The 27,819-nt window shown below is 38.7% G+C and overlaps 2 protein-coding genes across 2 annotated transcripts in view; one reads left to right on the top strand and one right to left on the bottom strand.

Annotated features, from left to right (window-relative positions):
• On the top strand, positions 1-13,796 carry uevld (UEV and lactate/malate dehyrogenase domains). Its single transcript, XM_017485817.3, has 12 exons — positions 1-157; positions 323-407; positions 648-713; positions 812-975; positions 1,879-2,020; positions 2,768-2,859; positions 3,055-3,160; positions 4,123-4,293; positions 7,798-7,971; positions 8,299-8,380; positions 10,323-10,446; positions 12,807-13,796. Exons 1-12 carry the CDS (start codon positions 116-118, stop codon positions 12,969-12,971), a joined length of 1,413 nt encoding a protein of 470 aa, XP_017341306.1. The 5' UTR covers positions 1-115; the 3' UTR covers positions 12,972-13,796.
• The window catches only part of si:dkeyp-19e1.3 (USP6 N-terminal-like protein), a 27,559-nt gene continuing 12,720 nt past the window's right edge, over positions 12,981-27,819 (bottom strand). The window contains exons 2-14 of the mRNA XM_017485816.3: positions 25,252-25,324; positions 22,640-22,725; positions 22,253-22,292; positions 21,706-21,786; positions 21,508-21,615; positions 19,998-20,107; positions 18,836-18,884; positions 18,400-18,520; positions 18,111-18,205; positions 17,951-18,016; positions 17,040-17,139; positions 16,728-16,880; positions 12,981-16,090 (exon numbers count right to left, since the gene is read on the bottom strand). Of these exons, the coding sequence (XP_017341305.1) occupies positions 14,997-16,090; positions 16,728-16,880; positions 17,040-17,139; positions 17,951-18,016; positions 18,111-18,205; positions 18,400-18,520; positions 18,836-18,884; positions 19,998-20,107; positions 21,508-21,615; positions 21,706-21,786; positions 22,253-22,292; positions 22,640-22,725; positions 25,252-25,317 (2,169 nt within the window). The 5' untranslated portion in view covers positions 25,318-25,324 and the 3' untranslated portion in view covers positions 12,981-14,996. The remainder of the gene's footprint in view (positions 16,091-16,727; positions 16,881-17,039; positions 17,140-17,950; positions 18,017-18,110; positions 18,206-18,399; positions 18,521-18,835; positions 18,885-19,997; positions 20,108-21,507; positions 21,616-21,705; positions 21,787-22,252; positions 22,293-22,639; positions 22,726-25,251; positions 25,325-27,819) is intronic.

Consider the following 27,819-nt stretch of genomic DNA (forward strand, 5'->3'; position numbering starts at 1 on the left):
TCAGCGTCTCGTCACGCCGCGCGAATGCGGAAGTTGCTGTTTACTGTTGTGAGTTTGCCGAAAGAAGGCGGCAGCTGGAAGAAACAACTTCTAGCTCTCAAAGTTTTAAGGAACAATGGATCTGAATCACGAGTCTGTTAAAAAGATTCTTTCTAAGGTGGGTGTTGAACTTGATCTTTCCGGAGTTTTAGGTTAGAAATGTAGGAATATGTGTGATTTGTGAGCAGTCAGGTGACTTACAGCAACTGGTCAGACCTGCTAGCTGAGTGACATGCCAACCTGATGTTTGTAAAATCTCTGATCACGGTATTCTTTCAAATAGTACAAATTTCACGATGTTGCCATTGAGGAATTGCAGAAAATTCACCTTAATTACCCAGACATGAAAACAGTCGCCGGCACTTACAGTGAGTAATTCATTTCTTGACCCATAAAGAGTATATTATTTGTCTTTAACAGACGTCTGTGTCAGAATCCATGAGCCCTTTACATGTCCCTGTTTCTTTTTGTACTTAAAAACATCAGGGTTTATTTACTTATTTATTTATCTATCTATCTATCTATCTATCTATCTATCTATCTATCTATCTATCTATCTATTTATTTATTTATTTATTATAATGACTCTCCTTTCAATTACTTTAAAGCATTTACTGACAGTTCTCAGAAGGACCTGCTGAAGGTGCTGGGAAACATCCCTGTCAGATACCAAGGTGAGAAACAACACCAGTTAATCAATTACACCTTTAAAATGGCTCAAGAGGATGTAGTAATGCTTTGTGGATACACAGAATTCTGCTATTTTCCTCAGGTTGTTTCTACAACTTGCCGATCCAGTTGTGGCTGTTGGATTCATTCCCCTTCACGCCACCTATCTGCTTTCTTCGCCCCACAGCCAACATGGTGATCAGGGAGGGCAAACATGTGGATGCCAAGGGCCGAATCCACCTGCCTGCGCTACACAACTGGGACCATGTAGGGAACTTAACAGAGATTGAGGCTGTGCAGTTAAATAAGGGTCATATTAACACATGCACAAATGAGATAGACAGATCACAAAGGGAAATTCACACTAATGAATCCTTCAGATTAACATTACACATACACTATATAGCCAAAAGTATGCAGAGACATGTCCAATCACACCCATATGTGCTTGTTGAATGTCCTGTTATAAATTTAGTCCCCCGTTGCTGTTATAATAACCTCCACTCTTCTCAGGAGGCTTTCCACTAGATTTTGGAGCATGGGTGTGGGGATTTGTGATCATTCAGCCACAAGAGTATTCATGAGCTCAGGTACTAATGTCGTGTGAGGAAGCCTGGGGTGCAGTCGGCGTTCCAGTTCATCCCAAAGATGTTCATCCCTGCAGGACATACAATTCTTCTACTGTAACCTTGGCACACCATGCTGTTATAAACCTCACAGGGGCATTGCCATGCTGGAAAGGTTTAAGCCACTTAGTTCCAGTGAAGGGAATTATAACACTACAGCATACAAAGACAAACAAAAATCCTATACACTTGTGTGCTTCAAACTTTGTGGTAACTGTTTAGGGAAGAACCACGCATGGGTGTGATGGCCAGGTGTCCATATAGTTTTGACCATTTAGTGTGTCTAATGAAAAAGTTCATTAATTCCTTAATAAGTTCTCACTGAAAACTCACTCATCAGCTGCTTTTGTATGTTGCTTTGAATTAAATTTGCTAAGTAGAAAATGTGTTTTTAAAATTTTTATATATATATATATATATATATATATATATATATATATATATATATATATATATATATATATATATATATATATATACATATACATATACATACATACATACATACATACATACATACATGCATCTCTCTCTGAATCTTCAGCCCAAATCATCCGTGATAGTGCTGCTGGAGGAGATGATTGCTAAGTTTGAAGAGGATCCTCCTCTGGCCATGAAGTCTACAGGAGATGAAAAAGACCCTAATGAGCTTCTTGCCATCGTTTCACATCTAAACATCACCGAAGGTGGTTTAAAAAAAAAAAGAAAAGTTTTTGCTTTCTAACACTCAGTGTAAAGATGTAATGGTATTCTTCTGTTTGTACCACAGCCCTGTTAAATTCTTGCATTCTCGATTCTGATCAGAGATCAGAAGGTGTTGATTAACTTTCTATAACAGTAATGCTGGCTGTGATTCAAATAATATGCTCCTTTTGGGTGTGTTATCATTTCTATAAATGGTGAAGGTTTCTGTGAGATGTTAAATTAGCATTTTTGAAAGGAGTCTCCAGGGCCTGTGCTTTAAAACAGTCAAGGTTAAGCTGTGAATTTTCTGACACTCGAAAGTATTCAAGATAGAGGGATTTGCAGTTTCTGTCTAGCTGTATTTTTTTTTTTTGTCTTATTAACATCAAGAGGCAAAAAAAAATAAAAGGCTAGGGCTGCTATGATGTATGAGATAATAGGAAGCAACTTATTTAGTTGATATTGCACAACATTAAATCTAATTATAAATGGATAAAAATATGATGTATTGTTCTTTAATTAATTATACATTTAACCGTTGGTAAATTGCTGTGATACAAGAGGAATAAACCCGTTCAAGATGTGCTGTTTTAGAAAAATAATCAACCTTGGTGAGGTAGCGTTATGTTTCTTTCATTACTCGTTACTTGTCTTGCAAAACTACCCAACTACAGCAAGCCTGATTTTTTTTTTCAATTGTTATAAAAAGCCTAATAGTAGTCAATAAACTCCGTTCTCTGTCTTTATAGGTGGAAATCAGCCTGAACCGAGTGTAAATAAGGTCTCTGTGATTGGAGGAGGAGACTTGGGGATGGCTGCTGTGCTGAGTATAATGGCTAAAGTAAATATCTCCAATTTTTACAAAAAATGACTCTATACAGATTGGGTTATTATTTATTTTTCAACTAAGTAACTATCTAACTAATGATTTCAAATTTCTCCTTCTCAGCCTTTCATTCCATTCGATTATATTTAATTATATAAATAGACTGTTTTTTTAAACCTGGTCTTATTTCTTCCTCTACTTATACGAAAGGGTTTTGTGGACAAACTGGTTTTAATCGACATACCAGAGTGTTCAACCAAAGCAGGCACCCTGGACTTGGAGATATTCAGCCTGCCAAAGGTGGAAGTCTCAAAAGGTAAACATTCATTCAGTGCCTAAAAGAAAATGTTCATTTATTTGCTTGTTTTAAGAAGAAGATAACTTGTTAGGAAGCTGGGGTCAGAGTTCATGGTGAGCCTGATGGAGCATGGCTTGGCTCAAGGGTCCATCAGTGGTACCAGGGCTTGAACAACTGTCAGTAAAAGCACCATGCTGTTTCACTTTTGTAGTTATTGATCCTGATGATCCAACGCTGCTACTGCTAATCCTACTACTGCTGATCCAGAGTTTTAAGATTGGATATATTTATTAAAAGAACCATGGGATTATGGTAGCATTTCTGTTTATACAAATTTCGTGTATTTCCCCAGTTAGCATCAGTGGCGCTGCATGAATTCATATATTACATAACACACTATTGACTGGACAATTCATCAGAACTTTCAGCTATCTCCACTGGGATGTGTGGAGGAGATAAAGTTATACAAGAGACAGTCACATAGTAACAGCACAAACTTAACATGGCTCCTATCACTTCAAAACGATCTAACTTTGTTTACTTTCTTAATGAAAGAATGTTTGCAGATATTTTCAATAACCTTTTTTGGCATCTTTTTCTAGTAATCTATTCAGAGGACCCCAGTGTATTTCTTCTGAATTTATTTTTATATTTTTAAATGTACTTTTTACCTATAGGTGACATATTTTATATATTCTCACATTCTAGATATACTATATTTGTGTAATTGACACACATTTATATTATTATATGTAATAATAATAATATAAAAATATTATTAGAAATCTGTTGAGTTCCTTCTAAAACAGTAACAGACATTCACATGACTCATATAAAATAGCCTTTGCAGGATTGTGTAACTGGCTTCTAGCTCACTGAGGCTTCACTGTGTGTGTGTGTGTGTGTGTGTGTGTGTGTGTGTGTGTGTGTGTGTGTGTGTGTGTGTGTGTGTGTGTGTGTGTGTGTGTGTGTTCTTGCAGATCTGTCAGCCTCAGCCGGTTCTAAGGTGGTGGTGGTTACGGCAAATGCTTGGAATAATGAGCAGTCGTTTGTGAGTGTGGTGCAGACTAATGTGGATCTGTATGGAAAGATCATCCCGAGCCTGGCTCGCCTCAGTCCCAGTGCAGTGCTGCTCATCGCCTCTCAGCCTGGTCAGTGTGCAGTCATGCAGCTTCTTGGCTCTTTGTCCTTTACCCTAATACAGGTGTTGTGACTAATACAGGTGTTGTGGTACAGAACCACATTTCGGTGGAATATTACAATCTGCAGCCACTGGGTGTCTGACTCACACTGTCATATGTAGCTGTTTCAGTGTGATGAGTAAGCAGTACTGACTGTACTGAAACCTCTGGTGGGTGAGAAATGGGCAATGGCTTGGAACTCATCTAGAAATTATCTTTTTATTGTTGACGCATGGAAAACCCATCTCATGGTCAGAATTCGACATTTCCTTCTCTCTCTCTCACTCACTCACTCTCTCTCTCTCTCTCTCTCTCTCTCTCTCTCTCTCTCTCTCTCTCTCTCTCTCTCTCTCTCTCTCTATATATATATATATATATATATATATATATATATATATATATATATATATATATATATATATATATATATATATATATATATATATATATATATAATTATTATTAATATTATACTAATTTATTATACTAATTATTATTATTACTAATATATATATTATTATATATTAGTATCTCACAAAAGTGAGTACACCCCTCACATTTTTGTAAATATTTGATTATATCTTTTCATGTGACAACACTGAAGAAATGACACTTTGCTACAATGTAAAGTAGTGAGTGTACAGCTTGTATAACAGTGTAAATTTGCTGTCCCCTCAAAACAACTCAACACACAGCCATTAATGTCTAAACCGCTGGCAACAAAAGTGAGTACACCCCTAAGTGAAAATGTCCAAATTGGGCCCAATTAGCCATTTTCCCTCCCCAGTGTCATGTGACTTGTTAGTGTTACAAGGTCTCAGGTGTGAATGGGGAGCAGGTGTGTTAAATTTGGTGTCATCGCTCTCATACTCCCTCATACTGGTCACTGGAAGTTCAACATGGCACCTCATGGCAAAGAACTCTCTGAGGATCTGAAAAAAAGAATTGTTGCTCTACATAAAGATGGCCTAGGCTATAAGAAGATTGCCAAGACCCTGACACTGAGCTGTAGCACGGTGACCAAGACCATACAGCGGTTTAACAGGACAGGTTCAACTCAGAACAGGCCTCGCCATGTTCGACCAAAGAAGTTGAGTGTACGTGCTCAGCGTCATATCCAGAGGTTGTGTTTGGGAAATAGACGTATGAGTGCTGTCAGCATTGCTGCAGAGGTTGAAGGGGTGGGGGGTCAGCCTGTCAGTGGTCAGACCATACGCTGCACACTGCATCAAATTGGTCTGCATGGCTGTCGTCCCAGAAGGAAGCCTCTTCTAAAGATGATGCACAAGAAAGCCCGCAAACAGTTTGCTGAAGACAAGCAGATTAAGGACATGGATTACTGGAACCATGTCCTGTGGTCTGATGAGACCAAGATAAACTTATTTGGTTCAGGTGGTGTCAAGCGTGTGTGGCGGCAACCAGGTGAGGAGTACAAAGACAAGTGTGTCTTGTCTACAGTCAAGCATGGTGGTGGGAGTGTCATGGTCTGGGGCTGCATGAGTGCTGCCGGCACTGGGGAGCTACAGTTCATTGAGGGAACCATGAGTGCCAACATGTACTTCGGAATGCCTTTGGAGACTGGGCTGCAGGGCAGTATTCCAGCATGATAACGACCCCAAACACACCTCCAAGACGACCACTGCCTTGCTAAAGAAGCTGAGGGTGAAGGTGATGGACTGGCCAAGCATGTCTCCAGACCTAAACCCTATTGAGCATCTGTGGGGCATCCTCAAACGGAAGGTGGACGAGCACAAGGTCTCTAACATCCACCAGCTCCGTGATGTCATCATGGAAGAGTGGAAGAGGACTCCAGTGGCAACCTGTGAAGCTCTGGTGAACTCCATGCCCAAGAGGGTTAAGGCAGTGCTGGAAAATAACGGTGGCCACACACAATATTGATACTTTGGGCCCAATGTGGACATTTTCACTTTGGGGTGTGCTCACTTTTGTTGCCAGCGGTTTAGACATTAATGGCTGTGTGTTGAGTTATTTTGAGGGGACAGCAAATTTACACTGTTATACAAGCTGTACACTCACTACTTTACATTGTAGCAAAGTGTCATTTCTTCAGTGTTGTCACATGAAAAGATATAATCAAATATTTACAAAAATGTGAGGAGTGTACTCACTTTTATGAGATACTGTATGTATATGTGTGTGTGTGTGTGTGTGTGTGTGTGTGTGTATATATATATATATATATATATATATATATATATATATATATATATATATATATATATATATATATATAATATATTTTTATATATATATATATAATATTTATATATATATATATATATAATATTTATATATATATATATAAGTTCTTCATCAAAGCCTGACATTCACTGTGTGAGGAAATCACACTTAGCTAGCAAGGTTTTACACAACTTTAGACAGACTGATTGTTTTTACGACTGCGATTGTTCAACTAGCTTCTTTTCCAACATGATCTTTGCAGGCAGACAGGCAAGGCTAGGTACATTCTAAATGTGTAATAAATAAATACATTACCATGTTGTTTTAGTAATATATTTAAGTATAGATGTCAACTTACTGTATGTTCTTGTCTGTAAAAACTCAATTTTGCTCGAAACCTGATTTATTTATTTATTTATTTATTTATTTATGGCTGATAGAATCGAGCCACAGCCCCGTGTGATGAGTTTTCCCAGACACCCACACATGGCTAAACCAGCTGTTTAAGAGAAAACCGAATCAAACATGAACGATAATATAAAGATGATGTTCAGTAACATTTAGTCATTGCAAAAAAAAAAAAACAACAACAAACAAACAGCTGGGAAGTCCACTGCTCCTCCATACTTTATAATGTATAACTTTGATGTCTGGTTTCTGAAGCTTATTAGAACAGATTTTTGAACACAGTGTTAATTGTGAATATTTTTACAATGATAGTGATCCAAAATGCATTAACATTTGGTGGTAAAAAATGTGAAATAATGACCACAGGTCAGGTGGAAATTGCGTGATACAGTACACCATAGGGACAGCTCTGGGTGTGCACATGGAAATTTGGAGTAATACGTCACGAAACGTCTTTGGATTGTACTGAGAATATTTCTGTCAAATATCACTGCATACTTCTGTCGGGTGGGGTTTGGTGTGAGTATGCGTACACGTGCTTTCTCTTCCCTCAAACTAACTCCACCCCTTCTGTTAAATTACCTTTTGAGTTGCCTTTTTTAGGGAAAAAAGGGTGGAGCTAAGCAGCTCAGTTTAGACTAGGGTTTTGTTTCCACAAAAATGCAAACGAAAGCCTGGGGAAAAAAAACACCAACCTTACAATATTGCAATATTTTTTTTTCTGTCTGTGAAATGGTATGGTTAAATAGGTCTCCAAACACCTTAAAATATGCTCTTGCTTTAATAATGTAGCACAACAGCTTTGAGTTGTGTTTGTGTGTGTGTGTGTGTGTGTTTGTGATCTGGAACTCTTCTTGTTCTTAGTGGAGATAATGACCCATGTGGCATGGAGACAGAGTTGCCTGTCACCTACGCATGTGATTGGTGTAGGCTGTAACCTGGAGTCCGAGAGACTCTCTTACATCCTCAACATTGCATTACTGGCTAACAGCACGAGCAAAAAAGCCTGGGTCATAGGAGAGCTATCTGACAATAAGGGTGAGCTCATCTGTACATTTTTTTCGGACATTTCTATTGATGCAGATCGTTTGTCATGATGATCATACTTTTAAACTTTCTTCTCTGGAACTCAATTAAATAATCTTGTATGGTAGCACTACTTGTATCGTTCTCCGCTTGATTCATCGCTTTGCGTGTATTTCCTTATTTGTAAGTCGCTGTGGATAAAAGCATCTGCTAAATGAATACATGTAAATGTGATAAATGTAAATGGAGGTGTTGATGATGAATATAGAATCACACGTAATGTGTTTGACTCTTTTTAATTGTTGACACAATGCTGATGATGGTATGATTCACTTTTAGTCGCTGTCTGGGCTAATGTAGGAGGGGACAAGCACCAAGTGTTAGTCCCAGTGTCCAACTCCACAAGACCACTGATAGACAGGTAAAAGTGTGGACTATTGAATGATGTTAAAAAAAAAATTGTTTGAAATCCTGCAATAATGCTATAAGGTAAGAAAAAATGTAGTGCTATAATGCAAGAAAAAACACAGGATGTGCTTGTATATAAAATAATCAATGAAATGATCACTTATGCTATAGCAGCTGTAAATAGTCACCAGTTTCTCTTTTTCTTTCTTGAAGTTAATAAAACCAAAAGACCAAAAATTATGCTGCTTTTTAGTTACTTTGTCTTGAAGACCTGCCTGTGGTGGTTAGCGCTGTTACAGAGCATTAACACTGGAGACTCCTTCCATACTACTACAACATATCAACAATTACACACGTTTTTAAAATCTATTTATGTGGAGTGTCTGCTGTACAAGTCCTCGTGAATGAGCTGTGGCTATAGAATTAACACATTAGTACAAGTGTGTTAATATTAAGTTGTGATTTGTATTAACACATTTTGACCAATCAGAAATGAGAATTCAGCAGCGCTGTGGTACAACCCCAATTCCAAAAAAAGTTGTGACGCCGTGTGAAATGTAAATAAAAACAGAATGCGATGATTTGTTAATCTCATAAACCCATTTGTTATTCACCATAGAAAATGGAAAACATATCGAATGTTTAAACTTAGTAAATGTCATTTTGAATTTGATGGCAGCAACATTTCTCAAAAAAAGTTGGGACGGGGCAACAAAAGTCTGGAAAAGTAAGTATCTGAACTAAAAAACAGCTGGAGGTTAATTGGTAACAGGTCAGTAACATGATTGGGTATAAAAAGAGTCTCTTAGAGAGGCAGAGTCTCTCAGAAGTAAAGATGGGCAGAGGTTCACCAATCTGTGAAAAACTGCGTCTACAATTTGTGGAACAATTTCAGAATAATATTCAATGTAAAATTGCAAAGACTATGAATATCTCGTCATCTACAGTACATAATATCAAACGCTTTAGAGAATCTGGAGAAATCTCTGTGCACAAGGGACAAGGGTGAAAATCAATACTGCATGTCTGTGATCTTCAGGCCCTCAGGCGGCACTGCATTAAAAACAGACATGATTCTGTAATGGAAATCACTGCATGGGCTCAGAAACACCTCCAGAACTCATTGTCTGTGAACACAGTTCGCCGTGCCATCCTCAAATGCTGGTTAAATCTCTATCATGCAAAGAAGAAGCCATATGTGAACATGATCCAGAAACGCAGCCGTCTTCTCTGGGCCAAAGCTCATTTAAAATGGACTGAGGCAAAACTGTTCTGTGGTCAGATGAATCGAAATTTGAAATTCGTTTTGGAAACCATGGAGGAGTAAAGAGGAGAGGGACCATCCGGCTTTATATCAGCGCTAAGTTCAAAAGCCTGCATCTCTGGTGGTATGGGGTGCATTAGTGCCTGTGGAATCTGGAAAAGCATCATCAGTGGTGAAAGGTATATGCAGGTTTTACAGCAACATCTGCTTCCATCCAGATTCCATCCCATCTTTACTTCTGAGAGACTCTGCCTCTCTAAGACACTCTTTTTTTTATACCCAATCATGTTACTGACCTGTTCCCAATTAACATAATTATTTGCAAAATGTTCCTCCAGCTGTTCCTTTTTAGTAACACTTACTTTTCCAGCCTTTTGTTGCCCTGTCTCAACTGTTTTGAGACATGTTGTGGCAATCAAATTAAAAATCACCTTATTTTTTTCTTAAAATGGTACATTTCCTCAGTTTAAACATTTGATTAGTTTTCTATGTTCTATTGTGAATAACATATGGGTTCATGAAATTTGCAAATCATTGCATTCTTTTTTTATTTACATTTTACACAGCGTCCCAACTTTTTTGGAATTGGGGTTGTATAAAAAAAAAGAGGAATACATCAAATCTGTCCTGTGTTTTGTTTGCATAATGTGATGTGGTATAATATTTAATCAGCATTGTTGACACCATGCAGGGCGTTTGAGATGTTGAAGGGGAGAGGTCAGAGGTCATGGTCAGTGGGGCTGTCCATCGCTGACATCACACACTCCATTCTTACAGACCAGAGAAAAACACACTCCATCACTACTCTGGCTCAGGTTAGTCTGTCTATATATAGTATATATATATATATATATATATAGTATATATAGTCTGTCTGTCTGATAGATCATATGAACACAGTTGGAGCAGTATCACTTTTCTTCCATATTAGTTTCTCTGTTAACCACAGGGTCAGTTGCTGTGTAGAGTATTAAAACGATCAGATTTAAAAAAAAAAAATATGGTTGACTCCTTTAGTCCATGTCGAGATTCTCCCCAGCAAAATTACTCACTTGTACCTTATTAGTGTGTGGTTACGGTTATTAAATTCATTTAAAATGCATTTGAAGTTTAATGGCTTAAAACGATTGGAACAAGTATTGGAATGCATTTGAGTGTGTTAATGAACCTTTTTGTTTTCCTTTACTGCCACAGACAGCGTGAACATTAGCAGTAGCTCCGCACTATGCTTTTCTACAACCCCAATTCTGAAAAAGTTGGGACAGTATGGAAAATGCAATTAAAACAAAGTCATTTGACAAATTCAATTCACTATATTGAAAACACATTATTTTATGTTTTACTTTGTGAATTTAATTTAGTTTTGAAACTATACACTCTGTACAAACTGCACTCTACACAATCTGATGACTGCAACACACTCCAAAAAAAGTTGGGCCAGTCGACTGTTTACCTCTGTGTAACGTCACCTTTTCTTTTAATAACACTTATTAAGCGTTTGGACGCTGAGTGAAGACACCAGTTGGTTAAGTTTAGCAGCAGAATTTTCCCCCATTCATCCATTATGCATTTCTTCAGCTGCGCAACTGTATGGGGCCTTCATTGCCTTATTTTGCGCTTCATAATGCACCAGACATTCTCAATCTGAGACAGGTCAGGACTGCAGGCAGGCCATGCTAGCACCCACACTCTCTGCTTACCTAACCATGTGCTTGTAATTAGGGCAGAATGTGGTTTGGTGTTGTTCTGCTTTTTAATGGCAGCATATGTTGCTCCAAAATGTGTACATATCTTTCTGCATTAATGATGCCCTCGCAGATGTGCAAGTTACCCATGCCATGGGCACTGACACACACCCATACCATGACAGATGGTGGCTTTTGGACCTGATGCTGATAACAGATTGGATGGTCCTTTTCCTCTGTGGCCCGGAGAACAGGACAGCTATTTTGTCCAAAAACTATTTGAAATGTTGACTCGTCGGACCACAAAACACGATTCCACTGTGCTACTGTCCATCTCAGATGAGACCGAGCCCAGAGAAGTCGGCGATGCTTCTGGACAGTGTTGATGTATGGCTTCTGCTTTGTATAGTAAAGCCTTAACTTGTATCTGTGGATGCAGCGGCGAATGGTGCTGACTGTCAAAGCTTTACCAAAGTATTCCTGAGCCCATGTCAGGATATCCATAACAGACTCGTGATGGTTTTTAAGACAGTGACGTCTGAGGGATCGGAGATCACACGCACTCAGAAGTGGTTTCGGTCTTGCCCTTTAGGCACCGAGATTTGACCGGATTCCTTGAATCTTTTAATTATATTGTGCACTGTAGAAGGTGAAATGCACAAAATCCTATCGATTTGTCTTTGGGGGAATGTTGTTCTCAAAGTGTTGGATTATTCGCTGACGCATCTGTTGGCAGACTGGCGAGCCTCGACCCATCATTGCTCTTGAAAGACTAGGACCTTTTTGGAGGCTCCTTATATACTATGATTAGACGATCTCCTCACCTGTTTCACATCACCTTCTTATTTCAACTTGTCACATTGCTATTAGTCCTAAATTTCCCATCCCAACTTTTTTGTAACATGTTGCATGCATCAATTTCGAAATAGATGTTTATCCTAAAAAAAAACAAAAAAAAACAAACAAAAAAAACTATGCAGTTTATTAGATAAAACATCAAATACCTTGTCTTTGTTTTATGTTTAAAGTCTGTATTCGGGTTGAAGCCATATTCCGAATAAGATGTTTACATGCGTACAGGCATCGGAATATTCCTGTATACATATGGTTGTTGCAAGTATGACTGAGTTGTCATTCCTAAATACCTACTCTACAACTAAGCATCTGTTAGTACCCACAATTCCTTGCGGTCAGAGCATGCACATACATCTCCAGAACAAGGTGTTTACATGCAACAAATTTCTGATTAAAACAGGCATATTCCAGGGGCGGGAATCAGAATTTGGGGCATCAGTTTATTGTATTAATCTGAATCGGGCAATTGGATTGTGGTGTTTACGTGACTCGGTAGTAATTAGAATATTGAAAAATTCTGAGTAATATCGATGTGCATGTAAATGTAGTCACTGTAATATACAACAAGCCAAATAGCATTTGCTCTCACAGCCCTAATCCTTTTGGAACTCATTCTGTGTGTGTGTGTTTTTCAGGGATGGGGAGGTGTCGGCTCTGAGGTGTTCCTCAGTTTGCCCTGTGTGTTAGGAGTGAACGGATCCACCCGTCTGGCAGGAGTGGCCCTCAGGTCAGAAGATGACGCCAAGTTGAAGGCGAGCGTCTCGTCTCTGAGCAACCTCATCACGCAACTGAAGATTTAGCTCCAAAACCCTCTCAGATCCCAGCAAAGACTTTCAAAGCCAGCAGCAGCATCGTAACAGTAACAGCAAATCCAGTTGCAAAACAAACCGCATCCAGATCTCCACTTGCTCGCAGTTCCCTCAAGGCTGTGTTACATTCTCAGGCTGCATGGTGCCTTTTGACAAATGTTTCGCTTCAAGAAACACCCAAGTACATAGAAGGTAAGATTCAGAATGCAGGTGATGACAGGGACATGCCCACATTTCTTTTATCCATCTTCCTATCAGAAGTAACTAACATGAACAACCTTCATGTGTGCGCTTTATTAAAGGTTCATATGGAGAGGAGTTTTAAACAACAATCGCAATAACACTCAGAAGATATCTCGATACACTGTTACTGTACTTTGCACTTCCATGTTTGCTTGTATGTTTTCTTACTGATAATGAAGTGATTTATTTTTGGAACTGATTATGTCAGAAAGTGAAGTTATAGCTCAAGCACAATATTCTGACCCATATTACTGTGATTTAATTATACCAAAGCACTCTGAACCAATGAAATGCCTTTTTCTGTTTTTCATGTACATGTATAATCTTGTTTACTTAACTCAGGTGTGTAAAGACTGTATTTAAAGTGAGCGGGGATAGGGTAAATATTTGTTTTTGAAATTCTGACTAAGACTGCACTGTGTCGCACTTTTCCAAGAGTTGAAGTGTGATCTTGTGTGATGTAATGCATTGAACGAGCCTGCAGTTCTGCTTTAGGGCGATCACACGCTGCACTACTACTAAAGATCCGACAAAGCAGTAATATAAATATCTAATAAATGCTCTAACTGTAAACTGTCTCAAGATTACTTTTACACCAAAACAAAGACAAAACACACATACTGAAGTTTTTTTTTTTCTTCCCTTTTAAGCTTTTCATAATATCATTTACTGTCTGCATGGCATTGCAAACAAGACACAAGTCCATCTTGGTTTGCTGTGATAAAGTATTTACACCAGAGGAACACAAAAACAGAACATTATTAAATAATTCATGTAATAAAAATAAACAGTGCAAAAGAAATACCACTTCATGACATTCCTTTTATCATCCAATGAGAACACAGTTCTCTAAAACATACTTGTTATATTGTCTCCAGCAACAGCAGATATCAGGATGGTGTAATTGACTCCAGGATTCAGATTAGTAATGTTAAAGAAAAAGTGTTTGAGGTTATTGAATTCAAAGTGATACTGTCATTGCTCCACTCTACTTTAAAGAACGATTATCTTCCACACGATGGCGCTACTGCTCAATCGTGCAAAAACTCCATGTAAAAATAACTGATCAAGGTCAGACTCGTACAGAGGCGCATGCCATCTCCAGTCCTGAACATGACCATCACAAAACACCACAGAGGAGTAACGTCAACGCTCAGTTTCTCGGAAATATGCCCACTTAACATTATTTTTTTCTTTTTTAACAGTAAGGTACTCATTTGACACTTCACATGACGCTGTCTAAACAGCGACTGTAAACACAGTCAACATATTTCAATAAACACTTTTATGGCCACCAATTTATAGAAAAACTGTTTCTTGGACACCTTTGCAAAATGCCTAAAGGGAGGAATGTGTGTGCTGTAGATTATCTTGAAAGTACTATGGTGTATGCTTGCTGCATGTACAAAATTATGGCACCCTTATTATAATCTAGTTTACCTTTGCATTGTAAACAAATCAGAGTTTTAATAGACAACTGGCTTACTATTTGTAAAAAAAAAAAAAAAAGGGAACAAAACAAATAGAAACAGAAGAATATAATTACTCACTCACTTACTCACTCACTCGCCCTAATGAGGCAAAATATGCTGCGTTAAATATTACTAAACACAAAATGAGTCGCAAATTCTCGAGCACCATAAGGTGACAAACATAAGAATTTAAAAAGGGGTTCAACACTGAAAACCGTAACCATCATGGACACTCAACATGGCCTCTTTTTTTTTTTAATTTTATTGCAATGGCACAAATGAGAGTGCACAGTTTCCTGTGCTAGAAGGTCACAGGCTTTGGCGGTTGGTGATTTGGGACATGCATCCGGTTAAAGTCAGCACACACTGGTTTGGGCTGGGAGGAAAGTGCTGCAGGTTTTATTGGCAGCCTGGGAGGCTGCAGTTGATTCCTGTAGACGTTGTTCTGGTTCTGCGCAGACTGGACTGCTGTGTAAGGTAGCAGAGGAGAAGAAACAGCGGACGGCGGGTCTGTAAACTCAGGCGGAGGTTGAAGGAAGGCGCAGTTTGATGTCACACAGCCATGAGGGTCAAGGTGTTCTGTGGCTGGCTTTAGAGGTGGAGGTGGAGCTGGAGCCGAGTCAGGAATGTAAAACAAGCTAGGTGGAGTAGGCCAGGGCTGAGAAGCGAGGCCCAAGTTCTCCTGGTTTCCTGGAATCTTCTCTATAGACTGCTCTTCTTCCTCAGACAGATTGTCATAATGAGAGTGTTCAGAGGGTCGTCGAGCACCCGGGGATCCCGGGATGTAAAAATTGACAGGGAACTTGCCATACTGTCGCTGTGCTCTGTAGGAAGATGGTGATGTAGACAGATCCTCCTGGATGAGGTCCAGTTTGGTTGGTGCTGGTGGGAACGAGCCCTCTGAGGGTGAAAGACCAATCCCAGACTCTGGGTTGAGGCAGGGTAGAGGAGGTGGAGGCAGTTCAGGGAGATTTAGAGAGTCCACCTGTATACATGTATACATTAGAGTCTCCATGTATACCTCATTCTCTGAGGGCAGGTATGGAGGAGGCCATTCACCAGAGTCTGCCTGGAAAAGGTTCTCTCTACTCCCAGGTGACAGAGAATTACGTGCAGAAGAGGAAACCAGCCTCTCTTCTGCAGCACCAGTCTCAGGGCTTTTCATATCCGGCTGTGAATATGAGATTTGGAGTTCTGGACACTGTGGCTGGGGGTGCAGGGATACTGCTCTGGCTGGAGGCGTAGGTGGAAGCCGCTTCTGAATGGTGGGGCTATTTGTTTGAGGGTGAACTGGGCGTTGGTCAGCATCTTTGGCTGGCTGTACAGAGGTTATAGGGGTTAGCACAATTGGACGCTCTACACCCAGAGGTTTCTTCGGTAGCTCATCACCTTTAGCTGTAAAAATACAAAAACAAATATACTTAGTTTAATTTTGTGCTCATTGTATCTTTTCTAGATCTTTTTTGCTACCTATAGTCCTGTGAAAAAATAAGTACACCCCACTGGAAATTGTTTGGAGAAGCAAACATTTGATTCTCTTTGAAACAGTGCCTAATAAGTTGATATACTTGAACAAAGCGATAAGGAAAATTATATTTTCAACCATTTATTCAACAGAAATATCGATGTGATATTCTTCTGTGGAAAACCCAAGTACACCCTTGGCCCCCTTTAGGTGTTTTGCATAATTGTCCACCAGTCTCTGACATCGGCTTGCTGGAATTTTTGACCACTCTTCTGTGCAATAGTATTTCAGTTGCAAGATGTCTGAGGATTCAGACTGTGTTCTTGCCTCTCTCTACCCATAATCTATTTTTTGCTGGTTTTATCGGAAGAAATTATGAAGCTTAAATGAATAAATAAACGTCTTCAAGATTATAGCACAAGACCTGTTGCCTGACTTGCTACTACTAGCATTCTGACAATTCAGGGACAATTAAATATACTGAGACTCAACACTTCATTCTTAAAAGAAAAGGAAGGAGAAAAAGAAAAAAGAAAAAAAAAAGCAGAAACAGATAATGGCGCGTACGTGCAGGAGGAAGATCCAACTTCATTTTTCGTAGCTCAGACATGGCGTTCTGCAGCTGCTCTATAACAGCATCATTGCTCAGCTGGAAGGAGGAGGAGATGCTCTCCTGCAGAAACTCTCGCAGATCCTCCAAAGGCATCTTCAACAGACACTCTGAGAAGGTGCAAGAACAGTTCTCTACTTATTCACGATATGCAAGAGCCTGTCATGTGTATCCAACATGACATCGTGACAAACTGACTAAATTTCTCAAAGCCTTCAAAACAAATCACATTTACATCTCTGAGTGCGAAGAAATAAAGTGATGCTTACTCTTGTGGATTTTAAGAGCCGTGTAAGCCATGGCAGGCAAAATCCTCTCTCCTTCAAGAATGTAAATGTCCCAGAGACGCAGAGTCAACGTGAACGGTGTCTATTTGATAAAGACATTAGGGTTGACAAACTATAGACAGTACAGGCACTAGATGTTTCGTTATAGATTTTTTGTTTCATGACTTCTACATTATCAAGTCAGCACAAAACATTTTCGATTTCAAAACATTAGTTTTCCAGCACACAATTAACTGTTACAGAAACATGTCTGTATGTCATTAAAGAAAGCAGCATATTACATAAGAGACCACTTTTCAGACAAAAAAACAAACCCACAATGACTGCTGGATTTTCTGCACTAGCAAAGATGCCTTCATGTTAAATGCCTTAAATGCTTCTACATAATAATACATATAATTCTACATAGAGGCCAGTCAACAGTAATAAATGAAACAAAATCAATATTTGGTGTGAAGATCCTTGGATGTACAGTTTTATAAGGACATTAGCCGGTAAGTATCCTGCAGAACCAGCCACAGTTCTTTAGGAGACGTTGACTGTCACACTTGCTTCTTAATTTTTCAGTAAAACCCAGCAGCCTTCATTGTGTTTTTAGTCTGAAAAGTGGTCTCTTACATAATACGCTGCTTTCTTTACATTTTTCTCTAAAATGTAATTTTGTGCCGGAAAACTAATGTTTGGAAATCTAAAATGTTCTTGTACTGTGCATATATCTTATCACAGTGTGGATGTCCATCATGTGAGGTACATGAGGTTTCTGTTCAATGTTATGTCCAGGATTTATAAGTTTGCTTAAAAGCTAATGGAACACAATTCTCGAACAGTGCTTTATGGTCCAGATAGGATATCTGGGTGAATCAAAAGAAACCCAAATGTGGAAAACTCCTCACCCTGTCGATAAAACACTGCAGGAACCATTTGGTTGTGTATATACCAGTAGTCATCTGCTCCTTATCCTGAACAAGAGAGAGACAGAAAAATAAGCCTGTAAAGATAACAAATCATTTCAAGCTCTTGTCTAACTAAATATATTTGAGAAGATGACCTTACCAAGTGCTTCTTGAGCTTTGGAAGAAGTTTAGCCAAGATCTGGTCATGATGAGTCTGGAAGCGGTGCAGTTTGGGGAAGCCAGGGATGAAGAATCCTGGGAGTAACCAGACAATCGGCATTGTAAACACTGCATGATACAGTTCACTTCAAATGATTCAATGTGAAAACTGATCACTCAGGAATTTCAGGCATTCAACGTTATTAACGTTGAAGAATTCATTGAATTTTAAATACTACTACCTGTAACGATAAATAATAAACTTCACACAGTAGATAAAACCATCTCACCATGCATGGCATGCTTCTGGTTGGTGAGAAGCTGAGACAGGGCCCAGAATGCATCCTCCTCGTTCAGGTACATCAGTAAAATGGCTGCAATCTGGCTCATGCCCTGGCAGTAGCTCACCTCCTACAGATAAAAATCCCCCAGAAAAACCCAACTGGTCATTTATCATCATCACAGATGCAATTACACATTACTTAAATCAATAAAATATTACTAGCATATAAACAGCAAACAATATCCGGACCAATTTAGAAATTCAAATGACCACAACTACATGGTTCAGATGCGATTTTTTAGAGCTTTATCTAACTCTATCAAAACCAAGTGAGATGAAAGCAAAAGGGTTTGGCAAAAACAAGGTGTGTAGGTCTAGTGCTATTCACCTCTCCTCCGATTAACTATGCATATAATTTCCTGCGTCGTGTAACCGACACTCACCGTATTGTACACCGAATACGCTGCCAGCACATGGAACAGGGCTTGCTGTCTGTTAAAAGTAAAAAAAAGTGGTTGTTAGTTCAAAGCTCTGATTCAGACTATGCTCAGACTATATACACAGGGAGAAAGAAGCTTTAATAATTTGGTTTAAAATACTGCTTGAAACGTAAGTGATGATATTTCTGTTAAATGAGAACCGACAGGGAAAACAGGAAACAGATGCATGAGAGAATTGGGTACAGTGCTGCTCCTGTATGCACAGAGGTGTTAACAGGGTGGAGGGGGAGGCATAGATGTTCCTTGCTGAGGTGAGGCAGCACTGATGCAATTTCATTGCACTTCCTCTGCTGTGTGCAGTCCAGCTCAACCACATAGAAGCATGAAACCACATCATGTCCTGCTGCCTTGTGAGCACAGACCACAGAACTGTTAATCACTTAACGTCATAAAACGATGTTTTGCCTTTTCGCAACCGTGGAATATAATCACACTCAGGTCCATCGTTACACCATCCGGATACATCGATATGTCTTTTGTGAGCGAAATCTGTGTCGTTTTGAACCGGATGTCCTAACCATAATGAGTGTCTGAGACACTGATGAACTATGGGAAACCATAGGACAACATTTTATGTTCAAGAGTATTGTTTAGGACATTTATTCTGAGCACTGAGTGGTGGGCTGTTACTTCCTGTAACACCTCACTCACATACAGGAAATTGAACCTAAAAAAAAAAAAAATAACGAGAGAGGAAGTAGCTCTTGTTATGGTTACAGCTTCACAAAGTCCGAAGTTTTTAATTTCACAACCACTTGAAAACAAGCGACCATGGAGTTAAAACACGAAAACGCAATAGCTGAAAAAACACCCTTCAGATTCAAGTAAAGGAAATTAAGGGAAAACAAACATTGCTTGATTTTTTTTCCCTATAGGTTGAAACGATTCTGTTGAAGTGCAACGCCACTGAAAGTGCTGGGCACATGTGGTTTTCAGTATAACAGGAAACCAAAGCAGACCACTGGAGCATTTAATCTATATTTCACGGGCAAGTGAAAGAGACTGATGAAACAGAATGATAACAGCCAACATCTTGAAACAGACATTAATTTATACTGGTGTTTAAATCCTCTGTATGCTTGTGTGAGGTAAACATGAGACGTACTTGACTCCAAATCTCTCCATGAACATTACATGATTCCTAAAAGTCCTGTTGACATCCAGGTCTATCTGTTTGATTTCTGTTGAGAAGTTCCTGGCTTGTTCCTTCATTTTCTGCACAACAGAGAACAAATAAAACATTATTTCAGCTGTAATAACAAACAATAACATCAATATAGATTGGCTATAGTATAGCATAGAAGAAAGTGCTGCATTTACATCCATCAGCTGTCACGCACACATAAATACCAAAGAAAAAAAAAAAAAAAATCAGTCTAGAGATCAGTGTGTCTTGTTCTATTCGTTCAAGCCTCCCCAAAAACATCAGAGAAAAATCTTAAGAGGTTCTATTGTTGAGAGAAGCTTCTACTAAGGATTTGAAGAGGAAGGATGGGTGGGGCCGAACACAATGCTATAGACAACATAATATTTTATGATTTAACATTTGCCAATGAAATGAAATCAATTCATGTTGCGATAAAAAAATGTTACTGAGCCCAATCATGAAATTCTAAAATATTAACTACGCTGTGTTCAAATACATGTTCAACTATGTCACCCCTTACATTTACCACTTGATTTAAACAATACCCAACACATATTCTAGAGCAGTGGTCACCAACTCTGTTCCTGGAGATCTACTTTCCTGCAGACTTGTTCTGCTGGGCATGATTATGGTTGGAGCTCATGTCATCATTGCAAGAATTTACAAAGTTTTTATTTTCTTTTCTTTTTTTTTTTCTCCAAGTTTACCTTCAATAAAAAACCTAAATCCGGCCTCACTTCATTAACAATGTTTCGTATGAATCAACCTAATAAAAATAAACTAACCGAATAAAAAAAGAGGAGTTGAAACCATCACAGCCCAATAATAAGCCTCAGGCATATTGGAATTTGGCATAAGGGGCTTAAAGGAGGATCACTTATTGCCAGAAACTTGTGAGTGTGTCTGTAGTAAACATCTAACGGAAACAGACAGAGTTGTCAGACAATGAGCGGTCCAGTGCACGATTTAATGGTTTGATATAAAGCGTGACTCACAGAAGCTACATTCCGAACTCTTCTGTGCTGCATAACTGTAGCACAGCACATAACTGTGGCTAGATAGCTGGAGCTATAATATTTTCATCTCTAATGATATTGAATCGTTTCACTTAGTCAGGAATTCACTTTCGTCACCTGATTTTATTAAACTTCCCCCTACTGACTGAGACTTATCAAATATTTTATATAAATGAGCATGACTGTGTGTTGGATTGCAAGAATCAGCCATGAAGGTTGAGCGACACTGGACTAGCCCCAAGTGTTCGCAGGTTTGAGAATCTTAAACTCATGAAAAAATTTAGCGTCCATTTGCAAATCGGCCAGTTAAAAACAATTTAACTGACTATGGTCCCAAAAACAACAACAACAAGACTTAAGCATGTCTGGCCAAACAGATCTCTGAGCTTTCCTTTGCCCTATTATAGCATAAGTACAGGAAGCAAAACACACATCCTGCCCAAGTCTCTTACCTCATATTTCCCCTCATTTTGCTGTTTCACCTGATCCAGCTCCAGCAGGAGAGCCCAGGCCTGGCCACGCAGCTGCAGGGGAATCCCCTTATACACACGCTTAATCATCTGCAATACACATACACACACTTGGATTGAGATCAGTGGATTAGGATCCAATATCTGTGCTCATGGTAACTAGAACATTGTAGTGCTCACCTTCTCACTGTTATGGTACCTGTTCCAGTTTTTCACCATCTTAAGCCATTTCTCCACCCTTTCAATCTCCTGATTTTTATGCTGTGGGCAGAACATCGAGAAAGTTGATGATGAACAGGAAGAACTGGAAAATGGATGCCAACGTGCAACAAGTATGTACATCATAATTAACTATACATGGGTGACAAACTAAAGGAAAATCCAACATAGAGTCTTAACGTTTTGGGCATCCAAAATCTCCCACAGGGGTTGTTATCTGATGACTGTAAAGGCCATAGTGCATGCTTTACATTATTCTCCTATTCATCAAAGCATTCAGTGAGCCCCTGTGCATTGTAGATGGGGACAAGGTCATCATGGAAGAGATCACTCACATCAGGGCAGAAATGCTTCGTCAATGAATAAAAGTAATCAGTCTGAATAACTTTGTATTGATTTGCAGTGACCTAATGACCTTCTCCCTAAGGGAACAAGTGGACCTTGACCTGTTTTTTTCCCTTTAATTGGTCACCCATATGAATGTGTACAGTGTGTGTCTTGATCTGACCTTCTCCTCCACTGTACTCTGTGTGGGTAACTCCTCCTCACTGGAGAGAGAACACCAACAGTAATAAATTGAGACACAAAATAACACACACACACACACACACACACACACACACACACACACACACACACACAGCAGTTCACATTAAAGCATGTTATATAAATATGAACTAAACAAATCATTCCCTAGCAGAGGGATGTTAAGGTCACCGTTGTGCAAGCCCACAAAAGTGCTATAGGTGACACAGGCAGCCCATAATGAAATGGCTCATCAAGTACAAGTTGTCTCATCATTGATTAATGTCTCATGTCTAATTCATCTTTAATACCAAACACTAAATCGGGCTGAACAGAGCAGCAGGACAGCAAAGAACACAGCATGACTTACTGCAGGAAGCCAAAGCGGTCCATGACCTTGTAGAGATTGTAGTTGGCATCCTCCCAAGGGTTAATGTGAACGCCCTCCGTTCTGCCCTGCAACCATTCAAATAAAGCCTTCAGGGGAAGTCAACAGGAGCAAAAAACAAGCAGAACGTGCACAAAGAAAAACAGTAGACCGGGGAAATGAGGAGGGGCACATTATTACACACTGAAATAACAAACGTTCATGTAGAAATTCACTTTGTTGTCTTCACTCTGTACCTGTGATGACAAATATGGACCAACGGTGTGAAATGTGGGAAAGTTGTTGAATACTGCTGACTGTCTGAGATGACATAAATTAAGAATAAATAATATAGTACATCTTTAATTGGCCTTTGACTGTATATGCAGCAAAATACAAAATCCTAAAAGGAATGGTTTGGCTAGGGATGTCACGATACTTAAAATCTAGTAGTTGGTACCAATACCACCAAAAGTACACAATACTTGATACCAAAGATGATTCCACAGTGGGGTATAAAAAAAAATAAATCAATTAATTAATTAAATAAAAAACTCTCCTGGAGGACATCCTCCTCTGGCTGATACTGGCAAAGAGAGTGAGAAGGGGAGAGAGTGGGAGAGGGGGGAGGGTATTTTAGTTATGAAACACTGTCTGACAATGAGTCTCCGGAGGTGCACGCCTAAACGCACGCGCGCGCACACACACACACCTTATACTCTGAATGCAAGCATTAGTTTAAATTCACTGATATGGTGGCAGACCAAAAAGATTTATTAAAAGCATGAACATATGAATAATTATTAGTGACATTAGGCTACATTTAGCTGACAGGACACGGGCTGAATGGCGATGCATGGTGGCCCATTTGGAGGTAGTTTATAACATCGCAATGCGTTAGCGTTGTTGACAATTAACAGATTAGCAGGCTATTGCAAACATTACATGGAGCATAACGTTAGTTGATTTCATGGCCACAATGCCAGCTGCCTCAAACAAATATAATATAGGACCATCTTTCAGGCGCTTTGCCAAATTCCAGGTGTTTCCTCGCTTTGTTTGAAATGAACGATAGAGTCGTTTGCACACCGGAAACTGATACTAGCTTTCCTCTCAAGGAGCTAAACTTGTTAAACTAAGCTAATCTTCTGTAGTTTTTCCCGTGTGCTTGTAGGCGTTCCTCTTCTTCTTCACCACTTGTGGACCGACTAAAACACTTGCGCATATTTGCTGCCCCCATCAGGTCCGGAAGAATCGCAACCTGGGTACTTTCGTTACAAAGGGTACTCACGGTACTCCAGAAAAACAAGTACCGTCACGGTTTAAGAATGTTGGTATCAACTTGGTACTGAAGTATCGGTTCTCGTGACATAGGTTTGGCTATATTCTATGTTAATTCAATCATAAATATTGCCACAATAGTGGCGCCATTTCTCTACTTACAGAAAATAAAACAACTTGAATAAAACGAATAAAAATATACATAACCCCATTCCCCAAATCATTATTTAATTAGGGCATGTGTTACTTCAGCAAATATTAGGTCTACAACTGAATAACCACTATCCTTCAACATTCAGTTAAGCTGCTCCCAAATGGCTTCTTATTCACTAGATTTGCCCAAACATAGAACAGAATGGTCATCCTATCTTGTTTCTGCCCACAGAACGGTCACGCTACTGATGCCTCTTTGTTTTTCACACCACTCTGCATAAACTTTAGAGACTGCTGTATGTGAAAATCCCAAGATTTCAGCAGAAGGCCAGCAGTTTCTGAAACACTCAAACTAACCTGTCTGACACCAAAAACCATACCATGGTCCAAGTCACTGAGAACATTTTTCCCTATTTTGATGTATGAAGTCAATATTAACTGAAGCTTTCGACCTGCATGCATGATTTTATGCAGTTATACACAGTGTGTACATATTATTTTCATTTTGCACTTTAACAATTTTGTTCAAATATATACACATTACTATTATCATTCTATTTTTGAATAAACTCAGAAAATATCAAAAATTCAGGTTCTGTATTTTGGCTGCAATCCAGTCAACAAGACAATAAAATTGTACACTTGTATAAAATTGTATAAATGTGGTCGTAATTTGTTGGCTCTCACATTGTCATCATAATATTTCATAACTTATTATTGAATAACGCAGTATTAGCAGGTAATGCTAGTGACTGAGCAATAATACCCCAAAACCACTGCACCACATGTGTTTGACAACAGCTCTGATGGACATTAGAACCCCATTTCTAACAAACATATGAGCAAAGTCTGTGACTGTGAAAATGCAACTATAATTAAACAATAGCGTGTGACTATCGAAGAGCAAATCAGGAAATGTTACAGCGGCCCCAGAACTAGCTCTGAGTTTAGAACAGCCATCATGAGATCATAGATAGCACACACTTCAGTGGTTATGATGTAATTATTTTGTTAAACAGAAGTCTGTTTATATCCAAACTTGAGCTGGTAACTGCAGCAATGCCAAACTGGGGCTTAAATAAAATCCTGCCTGAACAGGAAGGTTCAGAAGCAACAGGTTTCTGATGGCTGCCTTCCAACTTGGCTAGAACCGCAACAGTTCATAATGAGATCTGACGAACCTTCTCATATTTTGAGATGATCTCAGCCCGTTCTTCAGCTATTAATGTGTCAATGTCCTTCTTCATCTCAAACCTAAAAAGCAACAAAGGGAAGATTGACAGTTATTTGTTTAGTCATAAACAGGGAAATCTGAGAACTAGGGCTGGGCAATATGATGACGAAATACTGACATTGTGATAAATTCTGAGATGTCTAAGGCATCGTGATGTAATGTTAACATTCATTTTTTGTTTTGTTTTCAAAATAATTTGCACACTAACTGAAATCTAATTTTAATAGATTTTTAAACATTTAACACCTTTTTAGTATTATATTTCTAAATAGTTTTTTTTTATACACATTAGAAGAAATAGCTTTGTTTTTTACAGTTCTGAAATGCAACACTACTATTTTGCAAATAGTTTGTTAGAAAACATACAAATTGTGTATTAAAAAATGGCTTTTAATAATTTGGTCATATTGCCCAACCCTAATGTAAATAATATTTATAACTTGAATTCTTTTTTGCTAGAAAAATCGTCTTTCAGAATACTTCAAAGGTCACAATATGTTGATGCATATCATGTATCCCTGAAATGTCCAAGTAATATGACAGCATATTTTTGCCATATGATCCACTCCCACTGATAACTGTACACTAAGCTTTGAAAGAACCATGAGGAATTTTATTTGGGGCTTTTTTTTGTTGTCTTTTTGAGTGTCCCCTCTACAGGTGCTATAACAAGCTCAAGAGTACAAACGTGCTGTGTAGCATCATCAGACAGAGAACAATTTAACCATACAGTAAACCTCAGACTAATTTCTAAGAGCTGCAGATATTGTCACAAACATTTTATTATATCATAGTGAATCTGGTCAACAAATTACTTTACAAAATCATCTATATGGTCATCTGGAGCTCGATTATCTACATCATACGTGCATTGTTCACCTGCTCAGTAATGCGTGCCACTTCACTCCTGGTCCTAAAACTGCACACTGAACCCTGCACAAGCTCACAAGCAAATTCCCGAACAGACAGTCCAGACATATTACACTGACAGGTCGGTTAGCACCTCCTGTCTAAAGGGAAACTCTTTTCCACCAGTGTCCAGGTTGATTATCACACTTTTACCAATGTATATATGGCTCAATACGCGAATCACTGAAATCCACAAATACGTCAAATATCTGAAACTCCCCTAACACCTCAGCCACACAAATCACAACAACGTCTCCATGGAAACTCATAGGAAACTATGAGTGGACAATATGACAAACACTTCTCCAATTTTTATGATGTGCAATATGCACCATAATAACCTTATATGTACAGCCTTCTAACTTACTGCCAGCAAAACCACCGTGTTGCATGTAAAATAACCTGTGAAGACCTGTGATGATAATTTTCTTTATGGTCTAAAGAAATAAATTATTGAACACCAAAAAATAAGAATTTGATACAAATTTAACCATTCAGTAAAAGAAAATTAGGCCAAATCAGATTATCTGTTCCTTTCCATTTGCAATAATGAAGAAAATTATTAATTAAAAGGAAATCGATACCTACAATCACAACAATTCAAAAGTTCACAATTATAACAATAATGAGACGTTATAAACGTACTGTCCAGTCCTACAGGAAACCCCACTGAAACAGCTTCCACCTTCATGTGGGTGACTTGTGCAAGCTTATTTAAGTCAATCTGCATAAAGTTCTCTAAAAAAAAAAAATGAAGAGGGATTTACCTACTAGGAAGTCAAATAAAAGAGAAGAGGTGGAAAAGAAAAATCTGGACAGCAGGAAGTAATGGAAATACTGAATGAATTAAGGATGATAACTTTGCTTTTTAAAGCACAAGCAGCTAAAGCATTATTAAAAGGTGTTGTTTATCTGCCTGCGTCATGTGATGCTTTAACAATTAGGTACTTGCATAAGAAATATGCAAACGATTAAGTTCCACCCTTTCTAGAAGTACAACCTGCAACTGCAATTTTCTTGCTGCGACACTGTACAAACTTTAAAATATAGCATTTGTTTACTTTGCAATTGCATTTAGTCTATTTATAATAGAGGAAAAACAAGCATATTCCAGCGCATTTTCTTTCAATCCTGTAAAAATCTTTGTTTTTTATTATTTACTACAATCATGCTTATTAAAGACCATCAAGCATCTGTATCTACCCTGTGAAAGGCTCATAAAAGAAGATAAACATCATAAACACAAGGAAATACAGCCAATTGCATACAGGAAATGGAATGCCTGTAATGAAGACCTGATTGAGAATTTCCACAAGCTGTGGTCCACATGACACGGCACTGGGAATTACAGTCATTTTAAATGGTAAAGTAATTAAGAACAGTTTTACAGGTCACATAGTTTTAGAGGTCACACCATTAAATACTCTGAGCCACAAGCCTGGGTGGTCGCTGCGCTTTAAAATAAATAAATAAATCATTAAATTGGATCATGGAGCCTCTACTCCACCAGCTATACCATCACCTGTCGACTCAAAGTGCATGTCTACTGCATAAACGATGAACTTTTCTCTACAGGCTAACAGCTCGAACACTTTATTTAGATTCT

Source organism: Ictalurus punctatus, chromosome 14 (genome assembly GCF_001660625.3).
Source record: "Ictalurus punctatus breed USDA103 chromosome 14, Coco_2.0, whole genome shotgun sequence".
Lineage (NCBI taxonomy): Eukaryota > Metazoa > Chordata > Actinopteri > Siluriformes > Ictaluridae > Ictalurus > Ictalurus punctatus.

Bases quoted from the DNA above. Each gene is read 5' to 3' on its own strand.
- uevld (XM_017485817.3), top strand. From the start codon at position 116: ATGGATCTGAATCACGAGTCTGTTAAAAAGATTCTTTCTAAG. The intron at 976-1,878 runs GTAGGGAACTTA...CTGAATCTTCAG, and splicing joins CGCTACACAACTGGGACCAT to CCCAAATCATCCGTGATAGT. The intron at 7,972-8,298 runs GTGAGCTCATCT...ATTCACTTTTAG, and splicing joins AGAGCTATCTGACAATAAGG to TCGCTGTCTGGGCTAATGTA.